Source organism: Manis javanica, chromosome 12 (assembly GCF_040802235.1).
Source record: "Manis javanica isolate MJ-LG chromosome 12, MJ_LKY, whole genome shotgun sequence".
NCBI lineage: Eukaryota > Metazoa > Chordata > Mammalia > Pholidota > Manidae > Manis > Manis javanica.
The window spans coordinates 7,864,230-7,881,381 of NC_133167.1; the positions used below are offsets into that span (position 1 = coordinate 7,864,230).

The 17,152-nt window shown below is 42.0% G+C and overlaps 1 protein-coding gene across 1 annotated transcript in view; it reads right to left on the bottom strand.

Moving 5' to 3' along the window:
- Window positions 1-10,162, bottom strand: part of PSMD1 (proteasome 26S subunit, non-ATPase 1) — an 89,096-nt gene extending 78,934 nt beyond the window's left edge. The window contains exons 1-6 of the mRNA XM_017679753.3: window positions 9,979-10,162; window positions 7,125-7,168; window positions 6,429-6,502; window positions 6,074-6,243; window positions 2,606-2,811; window positions 369-512 (exon numbers count right to left, since the gene is read on the bottom strand). Coding sequence (XP_017535242.1) covers window positions 369-512; window positions 2,606-2,811; window positions 6,074-6,243; window positions 6,429-6,502; window positions 7,125-7,168; window positions 9,979-9,994 — 654 coding nt within the window. The 5' untranslated portion in view covers window positions 9,995-10,162. The remainder of the gene's footprint in view (window positions 1-368; window positions 513-2,605; window positions 2,812-6,073; window positions 6,244-6,428; window positions 6,503-7,124; window positions 7,169-9,978) is intronic.
- Between the last annotated feature and the right edge of the window lie 6,990 nt (window positions 10,163-17,152).

The window sequence follows — 17,152 nt, forward strand, 5'->3', positions numbered from 1 at the left end:
TGCCTGGGCAGTGAAACCAAAGATAATTTTTAAACTTGAATTTCTTTTTAGAATGACAACAAAGGTACTGGTTTTATTTTTAGTTCTACCTTTTATTTATTTATTTTTTTAACCTTGTTTCCAAAACTTCCATAAGTGCTTGAAATACTTTCAAAATGAAAAAAAGAACATAAAAAGAATGCATTATAACAAAATAGTTTTTTGGTTTTGTGAGATTCAGCTTATCAGTAAAAAGGAAAATAAATACATACCTTATCTTCTCAAGACTGTTGTAAATATCAGTTGAGAAACATAAGAAACCATTATAGCAATGTAACATAATGAGGCACAGCCCAGCAGAGTAGTGTAATGTAATCTAATGTAAGTACCTGACAAACATTGATGAAATCGGGTTTGTCCAAGTTCATGTAGATTTTAACTAAAACTCTTAGTACTTTATTCCGAAACTGTTTATTCTGCATTAAAGACATGCAAAGCTTGAGGCTATAAGCTAGCATTCCTGGGACATCATTCTGAAAGAGATAAAGATACATCATTATGTGGTCACTGAAACATTATGTTTATTTAGAAATTGAGTTATTTTAATCTAATTCTTGAATAGATAATTTTAATTAATTGAATTCTTTAGTCATTCTAGGCAGCTGAAGATTTGCTACTTAAGCAATACAACTTAAATTTTAACCATTTTAGATAAAAATCTTAGAAGAAATTATCTATTTCCCTGTCTTTATGAAAAATGGGTTGAAAACAATTTAATATTTAGTGATCATCCAGGATCATCACTATATGAACATACAGTATACTGTAATAGAGTAATGCTCTTATTATATAAAAAGATACATGAACTGTCCATATACTGAGTGGCTCTGTTTTTAAATTGTGTCTTCTGAAGTCCTGCCTCCAATCATGTTAGTCCTCATGACTTACTGCCTACCCTTGGTGGCCAGGAACACAAGGAGAAAGAACTGTTCTCCAGCTCTGAGTGACAAAAGCTTTGAGCGCTGTCAGTTCTTGCTGGTGCTTTCCCTGAGGAAATTTTGACTCCATTTTTTTGTAGTCCACCTTGTAGTTCTCCAAAGCCTATCCCGTACTGGAGATATGAACCTATAAAGTCCTTCACCATGAATAAGCATACTGGAAAGTACTACAGCAGTTATTTCTCAAAAAGCAAATTGTTACCTATCAGTATATAATGAAATCAACTTAATGCACTTAGCATTTTTTTGTAATGAAATACAATTTTAAAGCATCAGAGTTATATCACAAGTAGTCAAAACAGGTATTGTTTCATAAAACTTAAGTTATATCTATACGTATATGTGCACTGGTATGCAAAGTAGGATGAGTTTCTTATTCTGCTTTATTCTTTCTTTAAACATGTATCACTCCTTTACCTTCCATGTTTATCCACTCAACTCTCTATTCTCCCAGTGGATTGTTCCACATGGAAAGGAACTTTGTTCGTCTTGTTTGCTATTATATCCAATGTGCATTCAAAAAGTATTTGTTGAATGAATAAAAACAAATATTTTAATTCTATTCACATTAAGACAAGGGAAGGCTACAACCGCACACAGCTGAAACAGTAAAAAAAGGGCCATTCTACGACATTGGGTCGTTCATTCATTAACTCATGTAAACAAATCATACCACATTGCCTTAGGCTTTGGGGACACAGTGGTGAGCAAGGAACAAAGTACCTGTACTTATGGAAGTTATAATCTGGTGGGAAAGACAATGGTAAATACCTATTATTACAATTAATTAATTACTATGGTGGGGAACACTGAAAAAATACAGGGATCCAAGAAATTAACAAAAGATTTGGATCTTGTTTTGCAATAGGGGCTGAAGAGGTGGCTGGGATTGATGGAAGAATCTGTAAACAAGTGACAGTTAAGCTGACTGTGAATCTTGAATAGGAATAAGGTAGGGAAAGGAAAGAATATTTTTGGCAGAGGCAGTATTTTTGGCCATAGGAGTGGGGCAGGGAACATTTAAGAGCTGAGATAAGGTCAAAATGACTAGAGTGCAAAGAGCTAGCTCATGGAGGATAGGTGATGAGACAGGCAAAGTGGGCATGAGGTTCAATGTCCATTTACCTCAGCCTTGCACCTTTCTTACCACTTTGGTTGGTGATTTACAATTGTCACGATTATTGCCAAATACCACCAAACCAGGAATTGAGTTTGTAGATTTAGGCATAATAAATGTGTTAAATACTAGTTTGTCGATACAGTCATCTTAAAAAGGCAGGGTAATTTAAACAACTTCCACATGCAAGACCTCAAAGGAATACATGTGGTAAGATAAAAGCACATATACAATGACCATAAAACATAGCCAAGGTTCATATGAAAATACAAAAATAAAATATTTGGCAAAAGAGCACCTTATTTCTAAACTAGGTTTGTTTGCTTTTTTAAGACTAGAAGACAATTTAATTTAGCTAGTTGGAAGTATACTCTGAGAGAGAAAGCTCGTGGCCTGAGAGGTCAGGATCAGCTTAAACTAGATTTTTTCCACTTTCTATGAGATTTTTAGTTTGAATAATTTGTTCTGCTTATTCCCCAACAATAACAACTAAATCACATCATCTACCTACCGACTCCAGTATAGTCTTCTCAAAGATGTCCAGTCTTCGTGTCTCCAGAGCAATGCCAATAGCTTGCTTATACTTGTGATCATCTAGACATCGCTGGAACATTTTATTCACAATGCCTTCCAATCTCTGGTCAATTGTTTTTTTTTCTCCTTCAGGCAAATCTGCATTTTCCACACATTGTTTCGTGTAGTGATCAATGCATTTTGCTATGGAGAAAATAAAGTAATTCTGATCATCTTGTAAACTGTGCTAAAGGACAATGTGCCTAAATATTCATAATTATAAACATTTATGGCATGTGTAAGGCATAATAAGCAAATTTCAACATTTTTAAATGTTAGAAATTATACATTCAAATTAATATTTTTCACTACATAGTGGTTATACTGGAGGGCTTACATATTAATTCTAATAAATCTAACATTAACTAAAACATTTCTATCTTGTTACTTTATTTTGACCAAGCTATATTATTTAACTTGACTAGACAGACTGCTTATTGGCTATAAATAGCTGTTTCACTTTCAAAAATAAACATTTGTCATTACTGAAGACAGTGAAAAAGATCTATTTAAGCACTTATCACATGGCAATAAATTATTAGACTTCTTTACATTAGCAAAACAATTAGCTCCTTGAGAGTAGGGACCATGTCTGAATCACCTTTGTAGAATGGTGAAATGACCTGAAGTGTGTCACAGGTTCTAAATAAAGGCAATTTCAAAGATCTCCAAAAATTTTTCCAGCAATTGTAGCACATCACTTGAAATATTCATTGTCTCAATGTGAGGTGGGTGGGCCCTATTACACAGCCTCCCTCCCGAGGAGCCTGAAAATTTATGCAATGGTGTATGGGCACAGTTTGGCTTTCACCTTTCACAATGACTTGGGCGAATGGGGAGGATGACACAACACACTGAAGGGTGACAACAGCACACTTGATGAGAAACAGCTAAGTCTGTTTACAACTCATACTACTTCAGAAGCATACCTTAAATGTCTTAGGAACAACCAAAAAAGAGAATTTCCCTAAATCTCTTCCACCTTCATAAGGAAGACAAATAGCCACCCAAGCTGAATGACGTATACAGTAGTTATCCTTTCTATAACTCACTGGCTTGTTACTCTCCTTTTCAAAGAGAAGAAAGGGTACAAAGATTTATTAGATGTAAACTATAGCCCTAGGAAACAAATGATCTGAATTAACAGAAAGAATTGCTAGCCCACAGACTCCGAGACTCCAAGAATGAACAAGTGGTTATGAAAGGGGAGGGGTGTGGGAAGGCGGGTAGGGAGGGAGGGAGAAGGGGAAGGAGGGGTATTATGTTTAGTGCACATGGTGTGGGGGATCACATGGAGAACAGTGTAACACAGAGAAGGCACATAGTGGATCTGTGGCATCTTACTACACTGATGGACATGACTACATTGAGGTATGGGTGGGGACTTGACAATATGAGTAAATGTAGCAACCACATTGTTTTTTCATGTGAAACCTTCATAAGAGTGTATATCAATCATACCCTAATAAAAAAAAATTGCTAGCCCACTAGGTGACCCATGTTAAGTGGGACTATATTTCGAGGTGAGAAGACTCCACTAGGTCCTAAAGTGAGCTTTTTGAACTAAATGTAGTTAAGTGAGGAAACACTACTCCTAACCCACCAAAGAGGAATCTCAGAAATACAACATTGGGGGAGTTCTCCTTAGATCATAACTGAGGGGGAAAAAAATGTACCATCCAGGTTTCAAATGAGATTTCTGCTCTCACCAGGTTATTATCATAACTTTATCCCAGAATCTAGCCCCACTTCCAGCTGAAGTCTTACCATAACTGGGAGATGATTTACTAGTCTCAAATTTTCTGGATGTAGTGTTTATGATATTAAGATCCCAGAAAGTCATTCCCAAATTCTATTTTGTATATTCTTTCACAAATCTCACTGACATTTAAAAAAAAATCTATTCTAAGAGTCCCTACAAAACTAGAAAGATTAAATCCTACTTCCACACACAAAAAGAGCAAACAATACAGTGTTCAGACAGGGAAGGCACCTACTAACTCATAGCCCTTAATAGACTAAAAGTCCTGTTTAAGAGCATGACTTGTAAAATGGTAGTGCTGCAAGCCCTTTCAGATCACCTTGGAAAAAATGATCAACATTCATCAAAAAAGAAAAACCCTTCAAAGAAGAGAAAAGAGATTAGTGTATTTAACTCACCATTTCTAACTTAATGTAGGGAAAGTGCTCTGGTTTCAAATGATATCTATTCTTTAAAACCATCTGTTCTTTCCAAAGTCACAGATGAAAACTCCAATTCAATGAGCCCCAACAGCAATAAAAGTTAAATGCAACATTTTCACAACACCATGGCAAGAACTTAAAAATATGTGAACACAGAATCTACTTATAACTTCAAGGACAATTTAAAGTACCCTTTTGGACCACCTTGAGCAGCAATTTCTGAAAGAGAATATATGTTCTTCTTTTATGGGTTTAGGTGAATAATGTAGATTTCCTCTTTATCAGCAATTCAAACAATTATCTATACTGTACAGTCTTGACAGAGAACACACCCTTGGGCTTTCTATAACTATGAGCTAAAGCTTGATATTAGTAAAGGCATGTCTGAAGGACATGCAGCCCCTTTTTTCACCTACTAGACAGGACTTTTCAAACATTTTTAAAGCTACAAAATCTCCGAACAATATCTTGTAGAGCTGGTTTGACTTACAGATAGAAAACCCAAAGCCTTGCTTAGATGCTACCCTCTCACTTGAAAAGTAAAGAAACAAATGAGAAAACAATGGTTACCAGTAAAAACCGTAGTTTTAGAGTAAGTCTGAGTTTTAAAATTCTGACCCTCCTATTTAGTTAGCCATATGTCTTTATCATCTTGAAACTTGATTCTCTCATTTGTAAAACAGGGTGAGCTCCTTCCTCACAGGGCAGCTATGAAATAAACCATGCTCTGAAGAATGACTGACACAGTGCCGAGCACTGTGTTGGAGATACTCAATAATGGTTTCCTGTATTAGAAACAACTCTCTATATTGCTACCATTTCATTTCTGTTGATCATTATAATCTGAACAAAGTTTTTCATGTGATTTTCTTTGTTCACTGGAGTAGAGATACCCATAACCAGAGGTAACTCTCTTTGTGTTAAAATGGCTGTTTCTAAATAATTTCTTAGATTCATTCTTAAAATGTTTTGTGAGGGGCTTCATTAATTATTACTGCATAGATACAACTACTGTTCCTTACGACAAAAACCAGTAAAGCACAGGATTGGAAGGCAGATCTAAAAGCTCACCTGCATAAAATTATTGCAGAAAGATATGAACTTCTAATTAAAATGAAATTTGGCAGTAACACCAGAAAGTAATTCAGAAAAACAGAAAAAGTGATATGCACTACAGCAAGAAGCCAACAAGATAAAGCCTTACCAGACAGAAGATAATTACCTATAATAGTCTCCACATATTCAGAGTTATCATTGACATTGAAGAGGTCACCTGCTCCAAGTGCATAATTCAGAGACTCCTCAAAAGCCCCCAGGTGATAAAACACTTTAGATGCCACCAAGGCCGCAAATTGCCTACTTCGGAAACCTTCATCTTCATACAAAACTTCTCTGAAAGAAATTAGGAAGTATAGGCCTAGTTCAAACTGCAGTTTTCCTTAAAAGTCCAAAATCTAAATATTCAAGCCACAATTTAGTAGCAGTACATTTCTAAATGAATTCATAAGCCACAGACCCACATCCACAGATAATGAAGTTGATCTACTTTATTCTAATTTATAGAAATAATTTCTTACATTTTGTCTACAGACTCAGAAATTTCTGCCCAAAAGTCGTTGACAACTGCATTCAATTTGTGAAGTGCAAATTCCTGTAGAAGATAAAGCCAAAATTCAATTTTGAGACAGACTTACCATTATACACTTCCTTAAAAAAAAGTTCCCAACAAATCAATGACCAAATTTTCACTCATATTTACTAAAATTTTTAACCTACGACTAATATAAACATTTACCAACTAACTTCTATTTCCCCCAGGTTTATACATTTCCTGTATACAATTACAAATTATCAGACTAGCTACATAATGTCATTTCTTTCATAATGATAATTTTTCTTCTGTGAATATGCAAGATTACTAGTTTGGATATAAATGAATTCGGGTGTCCAGAGCCATCTGAAGTATATTCCAAACTCTTGCCAAATGAAATTAGTTTAAAAATATGTGACACACAAGAAACATTTTTTTTTGGTGCTGTTGATAAAACAGCTGGGGGAGGGGCTCTTCAGATGTCACATTGAGGTCTGTCTGAGCTTTGCTGAACTCCAGGAAAAACCAACTGGTGTTGCTGAAATACTGTCCTCTGGGGCTAGATTTCCATGACCAGGTAGGATGGCTATTTTAAATGATGTAAGATAACACAGATACCACTAAATTCAAAGTGCTTCATAGCACTCATATTAAACCCAGTTACTTTTTCTTCAACTCATACCTTAAGCTGTGGTTCTTCTTCATCCAGAAGAGAAATAATTCCAGCTATAAGGCAAACGGTATATCATGATTATGAAATATATGCTAAGACAGAAATTAACACTTAGTCAAAATATACCATAGTTGGAACAAGTAAGTATTTTTTGAGGGGTTATTCATTAGAAGAATGATTATTGTTCTTTAAAACTGTAAAGGTTTATATTTTGAAGTTTAATAATTAACTATGTTATTAAACCATTATAACACCACATATATCACATTATTTGCCTAATTCAATGGTTTTAAAAGTGTGGTCCCTGGACCAGTAGCATTAGCCAATGCCTGGAAACTTGTTAAAAATGTAAACTCTTGGGGGTGGCTCCACTTTCTTCCACAGCCAAACCTCCTGAAAAATTTAACAGTACATGTTGATCTCTTACTTGCCACTGTGTTCTTAGTGCCTAGGGAATAAACGGATGAATAAACTAATACACATTGGAACCATGATGGTACCCTGTTTAGCACCTGGGTCAGATCCTAAGCCATTGTGAGCTAAAGAATAGGAAACAAGGTGACAAAAGGTTTGGAGCAGAAGCTAGTAAGTAATCCAGTAAATGTAACAAATATACTTGACCCTTGAAGAAGGGTTTGAACTGTACAGGTTCACTTACATGAAGATTCCTTTCAACAAATATATTGGAAAAGTTATTGGAGATTTGCAAAAGTTTGAAAACATATTTTCTTCTTTTTGGCTTACTGTATTTTAAGAATACAGTATATAACATACAACATACAAAGTATATGTTAATTGACTATGTTATCAGTAGGGCTTCCAATCAACAGCAGGCTATTAGTAGTTAAGTTCTGGGGGGAGTCAAAAGTTTTACATAGATTTTCGACTATATAGGGGTTGGTGTCCCTAACCTCTGTGTTTTTCAACTGCACATTATATACTATCATCACAGAGTCTCAGAGCAGGAACTCAAAAATCACTACTCCTGCCACCCTCAACTGGTATAAATTCTCTCATATTCCCACCAACTGCTTTTCCAGCCTCTACCTAAAATACTCTAGGGACTGATTTACTGATTCGATTAGCTAACTAATTTTTTCATACAAGACATACTTTTGAACTTCTGCTTGGCAGTGTTCTAAGAATTATGAAAACAACAGGTTCCCCAGCCAAAGTTCTACAAGAGAAAGACAGTAATCAGGTACATAAACTAAGTAATTACAGGGCTGTGATGAATGGACGGGAAAGCTAAGGGGGAGAGAGGCAGCATGTTTTAAAAGATTGATCAGCAAAGAATAAAATTTGAGCTGGGACTGAAGATTGAGAAGCTAAAGGAAAACTTGAGGAAGAAGAGTCTAGAAAAAGGGACGAGAATGTAGAAAGGCCCTGAAGTAGGAGAGAAATGGGCATATTTAAGGAAGAAAAAAAAGGCCAGTGTGATGAGAGTGGGTGTAGTGAGTGAGGGAGAGTAGTACAAAACAAGGCAGGGTTTAGATCATGCAGGTCTTTCATTATAAGTCTGGACTTTATTCTAAACACAACAGAAAGCACTGGAGGATTTTAAGCAAGGAATGACATTATGTGATCAGTTTTAAAAAGAACACTCTGACTCCCAACAGTAATGGACAGTATAAGGCAACTGGATAAACATAATCTTAAGGCTGTTACAGTAACCCAGGCAAGAAATGAAGGCGGTTTGGGCTAAGAAGCAGCAAAGGTAAAGGATAGATTTGAAACAGAACACGGTCTACATTTCCAAGCGGCAAGAAACCTGATCAGAAAAGCTCTTTCTTATATTGAACTAAAACTTCTCCTGAATCTTTGCAACCTTTGGGGATAAAAGTCTAATTCCAGGTACCGGTGACTGTCTCCTCAAGGCTTTGAAAATAACTTAGTATGTCACCAGAATCTCCACCAATTTCTTTAAGCAATCCTCCTAAATAGACGGTTTTTAGTTCCTTAAAAGTGCAAGTTACAGTCTTCTGATCAGTTTGTTTATAACAAAGCACTTGTGGGACAAGTGTGGAGTAAAACAGGACGAGGAAAGGGTGTGTAAGCAGACAAGAAAACAGCGCACCAGGGCTGTGGACAGATACTGCACATCAACCTGTAGTGTGTGTGTGGTGGTGGTGGGGCTTGATTTCTACAGCTTATCCCATTTCAGAAGTCATTGCACGAATCTATGTACAACACGATTAAGTAGAGGAAACTTGCTCCGCACACCCACGAGTTCTTTCTTCAATGCAGAGTATTTACTGTGCGCCTCGCCTCAAAACCATAGGCTGGTTCTCAGATAACGCTGTCCTCAGGGTGCTGTCTTCTCTCAACACAAAGTTCTGTGGGTGCTTTAACTGAATACCCTTGGAACACACCCAGAAACCACCTCAAATCTAATTTCAGAGTTCACCCTAAGGAGAACGGAGCTGGGCCGGGTCCAGAAGCACTTACGGAGGAGTTCGGCTGCCTTACTGTCAGACTGCACAATCGAACATCCCAGGCCAACAACCTGCGAAGGGTTTAGACCGGGCGGCCCCACAGGGCCAACCTCGGGAGGGATAGAATTAAGGAAAATGCCTCTAGTCGGAGAAGAACCCAGAAAGCCCCTCGGGGCCGGGCACGGGGGTGTGGCTGAGCAGGGATGCCCAGGCGGCCGGCCCCGCGCGATTCCCCCGAGCCGGAGGGGATCCCGGGGCCCGCAGAGGCCCGGCCAGGCTGCCAGCCCCCGGCCCGGGGGTGGGTGCGGAGCAGCGAAGGGCCGCGCAGGCCGGGGCCCCGCCGGGAGGTGCCCAGTCACCGGCCCTGACTCAGCTAAAAGCCGGCGCGGCGGCTCCTCCCTTTCGGCGCCGGCTGCGGTCACACTCACCGGCTGAGGTGATCATGGCTGCGTCCCGCACTCGTCCACCCGCTTGCTTGCCGTCCCGGCTGCGCCGTGTATCTGTCAGCTCCCGGCCGGTGCACTCCACTGCGCCTCCTCGCTCCCCGGGTGCGCTGCTCAGTCAGTAGCCTGCTCAGGCCGCCGGCTCGCTTCTCACCCAGGACCCCGCCCGCCCCGAGCCTGCCCGCCGCCCTGCCTGCCACCCGGAGCGAATTCTCTGTCCTCCGGTCCTCGTGGTCCGGTCCGCCACTGCCGCCTCCCCGCCCTGCGTAGAAGGGTGCACAGAGAGATTCATTGTTTTCTCTAACTCTCCCCGAGGTCAGCGCTACCGCAGGGTTGGGGGACAGTCGTCAGCACGTGGGATCAGGCTTCAGAATAGCCACCCCTAGAGAGAGGCCCCCTACCGTCACCGGCCATTGCTGAGAGAAAGGGTGTTGAGAGAAGGTGCTCGCGGTTTTCGCAGCGCCACCTGCTGCTTGGGCGGTCTCCCTGTAGTGCCCCTTCCCCTCCCAGCCAAGCCCTTGGGGTATCGGTAGGGCAAAGACAAGTGATTTTCAAATTTTTAAAAAAAACAGTCCGTCTTAAAAAGAAATCTTCATAGAAATAATTTATTGTCATAATGAATCCCTAAGTGATCACTGGTTTATAATAAAGGTGAACAATGAAGGTTTTTGTTTACATTTGGAATAGTTAATAATAATAATCAATAATAATAGTTACAATTGGAATAATAATGAACAGTGTTCCAAAGGGAAAATTTTTTTTCCCCATTTTTGTCTTCCATCTACCCATATCCTCCCCCCAACACACATCATTGTGTTCTTGGTTTTTAATATATCTAATTTGAAGTGGCTCTTGTGACCACATGTGCAGTCTTATACCAACTTCAGTAGCCAACTCAACGGTCAGTACTCAGAAAGCTATAAGAAAGATTGGTGACAAAAGGTAGCATTTTTAAGCCAGTAACCTTGCATTGTCAAGCTACTGTCCCAGTGGATGGTGATCACTAGAGATTATTTCTGAGGCTTTCTCAAAACAATGCAGCATCATGGCACAAACCAGTATTTTGTGGTTGAATTAAACTTTGGTCAACAATAACGTATTTGAGCATACTGTGAATTTTTTTTAAAAAATTAGTATTCTTAAGTTATTGTTACTCAAATAAATCAGACATAATTATTGAACACTCTTGAAGAAACTGTACCTAGGATTTGTAAGACACTTTCCTAGGAAGCATGCATGAAAAATAAATAGGAGGGCTTGGGAATATCATTCACAGAGACACTTGGGCTGATCTCTGACATAAAGACACCTGTGTGCCCCAAACTCCTAGAGCAATCACAAACAAATGCTAACAGGTAATGTAAATGAGTGAGTAAGTCCTAGTGTAAGAAAATGCCAGTTCAACAGGCTGGAGACTGGCAGCTGAGTGTCAGGGAGGTAGTAGGGGGTGGTGGTGACTGTGACAAAATGAAGAGTAAGTGTCCCAGCTAAAGAGAGCAGTGGTCGCTCAGCTCCTGCAGTGTTGCCGTGAAAAAAATGTGGAGCTACCCTTGTGAGAGCTTATGATTTTTCTAAGAAAAGCCAGAAATCAGAAGTTCATGTGAAATCTGAATTTCAAATGTTGGAAACTTCGGTGAAGTGGGTGAAGGGGGTCACAAGGTACAAACTTATGGTTATAAGATAAGAAGTTCTGAGGATGTAATGTACAGCATGGTGACTATAGCTAACAATATTGTGTATTTGAAAGTTGCTAAAGAGTAAATCTTTAAAGTTCTGATCACAAGAAAAAAATTATAACCATGTGGTGACAGATGTTAACTACACTTATTGCGGTAATTATTTCACAATATGTGCATATACCAAAGCATTACGTTGTATGCCTAAAACTAATAGAATTCTATGTCAATTGTATCTCCATAAAAATATATAAATAAAGCTGGCAAACTAATTCAGAATATTTTAAAACAGAGAGGTGGCCAGTTTGCCTTCTCTGCTCTTCAAAGAGAAGACATTACGGGTGGACAATAGTGTCTCTGGCTTGAATGCTGTGTTTATAATTGCCACAACCTCATCTGAGCTGCAAGAGAACTCTGTGAGGCACCCCTTGCTCCTTTGGGACTCTGTTCCCCCACCTGGATGGCTGCCTCAGGCCTGTGGTTTCTCCCTCTCCATTCCATTCTGCACTCTTTAGTCAGAGCAATCTTTCAAAACTCAACTCTGACCACTGCTCTGCTCCTCGAAACCCTCAGCTCTTATCTTGGGCTTTATTCTTATGCTTTGTTCCTCTGTGTTTGACTCACACACCTACCAGACATCTCTGCTTGATTCTCCTTAACTCTATCACCTCAAAGCTGGACACACTATCCACACCCCACCCCACTCCCACTCCAATGCGGGTCTCCTGCCTCGATTTCAGTGTGGGTGCCCACCAGCTATTGAAGCAGGGTCCAGGGGTGTCCAGATCTGATCTCCCTAATATCTCTCACAGCAGCCCAGGATTGCATCTCAGTTCATTACCCACGGGTCTTGGCTGCCCCTCTTCTTTCCTGGCTACAACAGCTGTCAACAGTCTTGGCTTCCTGCTTACCATTTCACGATTCTCTGGCACATTCTTCATAGCCAGCCCAAAGCTTGATCAAAACCAAGGAAGACTAGGACTCTATCCTCCAAGCTCTTCCAATACTTCCATCCAACCCTGCTTACCATTCATTTTTATGTCCAAAGCCCTATTCCCTGGAATGACATGCTTTAGTCACCTGGAACTGCTGGAGCTCCCAGAGCAGACATGCAGTCATGTACCTTGTCTCTGATCTGCTCTTCCCTCTGTCTTCAAAACTTCCCCCACCTCTACCACCAACACATGACTTGAGTCCCAGTCAAGCAGCCCTCCTCTAGGAAGCCTTCCTTGATCACCCTATCCATATGTCTCCTTACAACCTTTACCCCACATAGCTATAATCACATCTCTTTGCCTATGTCCCAGTTGTTCACGGAACTACTCAAGGGCATGGTCATATCTTATTCATCTCAGTGTCCCCTAACTGCAAGTGTTAGGCACATAGTAGGTGCTCAATAAATGTTTGTTGGATGAATGGATTAATGCAGGGTCAGTTACTGGCACAAGGCTGGGATTCAGAACTATGTCTCCAAAACCCTTGCCCTCTCCAACACTTTAAAAGAGCTCTTTTTTCAGAGATTTAGGACATATTAAAATCACAGAAGAATTCTTACTCATTACTTGGCTGATAAATAACTATCTTCCTCCAAACTTAAGAGTGATACTAAGACAGGGACCGTGGGTGTAGTCAGAGTAGGGTAAGGGCCTCCGGAAAAAGACCCCTACCAAAACTCCTATTAAACAATTAAGCAAAGTCAAAGTCACATTAATTCTCTAAAGTAAAATATCAAACTAGGAACAAAGCATTCTTCAATGAAATTAGTTAAAACTAAAAAGCCAAGAGCAACTTGACCTAGAAGTTTTAATACTCCCCAGATAAAAAAAAGTATCTCAGCATAGCCTATATTTTCACTGTGTCAATTAAAACATACCATTGTAGGATGTACTTTAGCAGCTGCTCAAAGGCCCAGCTTATTCAGGAAGAATTCTATCTTAAAGCTAAGATTGCATTTTAATCAAACGGACAGTGGCTCAGCCCACCTTGGAGGCAAGGCAGTCTTGATTAATATGCTTCCAGACAGAAACTGACATCCTAAAAAAAAAAAATCAAAGCAGTAAATTTCTTGTGTAAAGCTAACTTTGAAAAATAACCCACTGATAAAAAAACTTAGTATCTTTTCAAAAATGAACATTTTGGGACCATCTGGCAGGTCTGCAGCCCTAGCCTTTTGTCTCTCAACCGCCTATAAATCCCCTGGACGACACACCACCTCGGGGCTCTCTTGTCCCCTCCTGGTGCAAGCCAGGAGCTTTTTCCTCTTATTTTATCTCTAAATAAAAAAAGCCTCTCACTTGCTCTCCTCCTTTGAGTGTTTGCGAGGTTCACTCTTTGACTCCGTGAGCAAGAACCGAGGCATCAATACAAGACATCTCAAAGGCCACCCGCGGTCAGCTGCGTGCTCCCACAGGTACTGGCTGGGCAGGGGCCTCTGGCAGGTGAGGAGAGAAGCCCGCACCTGCTTTCCGTGCCTGTGCGTCTCCCTTGAGGCGGATTCCGTCGCAGTTCTGCCGGGAACAGGCCTCGTGCGGCGCCCTCTAGTGGCCACAATATTCCCCAGAAGGCGGCGAATCCGCGAAGCGGCGAGCGCCCTGTAAGCACCCACCTCAATCCCTCAACCCCAGCAGCTTGGCATTTAAGTCCTGGCACTTAGAAGGGCTCGGTTGTCCTGTCGAGAACCGGGCTTGATTGCTTTTTGAGCTGCAGGGTGATGGGGTGGAAAGGACAGGCGTCGGAGCCAGGACATACGGGATCAAATCCCTGCGCTGCCACTTCGCCCTGCTGGGGTCGTGGGGTCGTCACCTGAGCCCTGCCGTAGTAGGGGCAGGTCCACCTACCTGGCAGGGCTGCTTGTGGGGGAGGGGCTCTAATCAGGGTTTGGCCTAGAAGAGCACTCAGTAAACCTCAGAGCTTCCGGCAGGCACTGGCCACGAGGCTGGAAGCTCTGGAGCCACATGCTTTCAGAGGAAATGCTTTGCTCATGGGAGCAGAGCTGGGATGCAGCCAGTGGCACCGACCTCCTGGGGTCCGAGGAAAACGCCTGGCTGGGGCTGCAATTGGCCTGGGTGGACTGAGGTGCAAAAGACCCTGGGAAGCCTTTGGAGACGCTGGGCTGCATTCCTTTTAAGTACGATGTTCAGGAAGGCAACTCCTATTTGGGGCAACCAGGAGGCTGCCCTGGACAAGCTGAAGCTAGAAACCACTCTCGCCCCACTCCTGGGGTGTCTGGGATGACCAACCAGCTCTGGTCAAGTGCCTGGGATGGGAGGGGCCACAGTGAAACCCCCAAGACAGGCCTCCTACACATTTCCAGAGTTCTAGACCCTCTCTGTCCCATCTGTTAGCCACTAGTCACAGGTGCTATTGCACATAAAAAATGTGGCTAGTGCAACCTAGGAACTGATTTGTCGTTTCACTCCATTGAAATGTAAAGACCCAATTTAGTTTTTAGAAAACTTTTAAGTATATTTGGAACAATCTGAGGATGTGAATCTATTTTTTCAGCTATACCTTTAACAAAATCTGAATACAGATCAAGTATTTGGGAGAAAAACTTAGTATCTGAATTGGGTTGTAAGTATAAAATTCTCACAGTATTTCAAAGATGCAAAATGTCTCACTAAATTTTTTTATATTTACAGTTGAAGTGATACTATTTTTGCCATACTGGGTTAAATAAAATACATTATTAAAATTCATTTCACCTATTTCTTTTTTTTCTAATGTGGCAGCTAGAAAACCTAAAGGTACATATGTGCCTAGTTCTCTTAGGCTGGGCTGATTTGGACCTAGCTGAGGTCTTGTCCCTGACCTCCCATTCAGGCCTGGCCCCGTGGCCTGGTTCACTGGTCTTGACTGCTCTTTGGTGCTGGTGCATGCTGGGCTGACGGTGCCTGCTGTCAGAAGTAGAACAGTCCGAAGGGGAGGCGTGGAGCTGAATATATGTACAACTCACTCTGAGAGGACGCCCCACGTTGGGCGCCAGATGTAACGTGCTGCTCATCTTCTTTGGGGGAAATGAGAGAACAAAAAACACAGACAGACAATGGCTGCAGCCCCGATGTGGCGCAGCACCTTTATTTTTATACTGCCTTTCTCGGACCTCAGCCAAGTGCTATAAACATCTCTTCCTTCTCAGCGGGGACAGGCCAGAGCACCTTGTTGATTTTCTTAGAAGCTGCCTGGTAAGCAGGGGCGGTGTTTTCACATATCCTCAAGGTCTCCCTATTCTCAGAGTGAGGAGTCTTGGCTCATCTTCGAGGACAAGATATATTTTTGTGGGCAGATAACTTCCAAGGACGGCACCGGTTGTTCTCAAGCCTGTGCTTTCCCGTGCTGCGTTCAGACCTGGGGGAAGGTGCTTTCCCATTCTGCCTACAAACATGTGAGAAGACAAAGGCCGTCCCCTACACTGGGCCCAACCAGACCAGGGCTCAGACGTAGCAGGTCAAGACCCACTCCTATCAGGGAGCAAGGGGCTGGGAGTGGCTGCCCGGGCAATGAGAGATTCTGGAGCAGGCAACGTACTTGGGACAGTAGGTGGCCATGGTTAGGGTCGTCTGGGGCTGGAGTAATAATCCGAGGCAACACTCTGCTCTGAGAAGACCTTGTTATCCACCGAGGGACAGATGGGTAACAGGACAGAGACCCAGTTTCTGCAACCAGGGCTCAGAATGAGGGCTTGGTCACCAGGACTAAGCTGAGTACCTAATTGCTCCAAATAAGCACAGAGCAGGACAGCAAGTAGCCTGACTTCACACTTAAGGTCTGAACTACTCCCCTAGGGTCTCTGAATTTCACCTGCCAAGGAACAAGCAGCAAGAGCCCCAGATGGGGCTGTGGAGCTCAGCGAGGAAGCCAGGTGGGGTTCTCAGTCTTGCCAAAGCCCTGGCACTAGAGTGGGCCCAGTGCCCAGCCTGACTTTGGACCAGAGCTATCCCACACCCTGGTCCCTTGGAGTTGGATTCTGAGATCCATGTAAACCAGTATGAGACCCAGTGGGGTGGGCTCTGCCTCTACTCCCAGGTAGGCAGCTGCACGTATAATGCAACCGGCGGGCTCTGGCTCAGGAACCGAAGGCATCGAGCATTCGTGCAGGATCTTGGTTGGCGACCCGCCTGCGCCCTGTTTCCCCTTGAACGTTAAGATTACTCAAGTGATAGCCTGTCCAGGCTCACTCCTTGATCCACTAACATACAAAACAGGTCAGAAGGTGATTATACACCCTTGGTTACAAAACAACCTGCTTCCTTCACTGTGCTGGCTGTGTCTGCCACCCGGACAGGACAAAGAGCAGGCCTCCTACACACATGGGAGCAGCCTGGCAGTGTGGGTCCGCTACACTTGGAAGTATAGAGTGCTTTCAGGTTGACAAGGCTGTCATCAACCTTCCCCAGTGAGGATGGGTCTTAGATCCTCTGCGCTGGGTAAGAGGGGCTTGTTTAGATCACAGGTTTGGGGGTCTCAGCCCTTAGCCCCTTTGC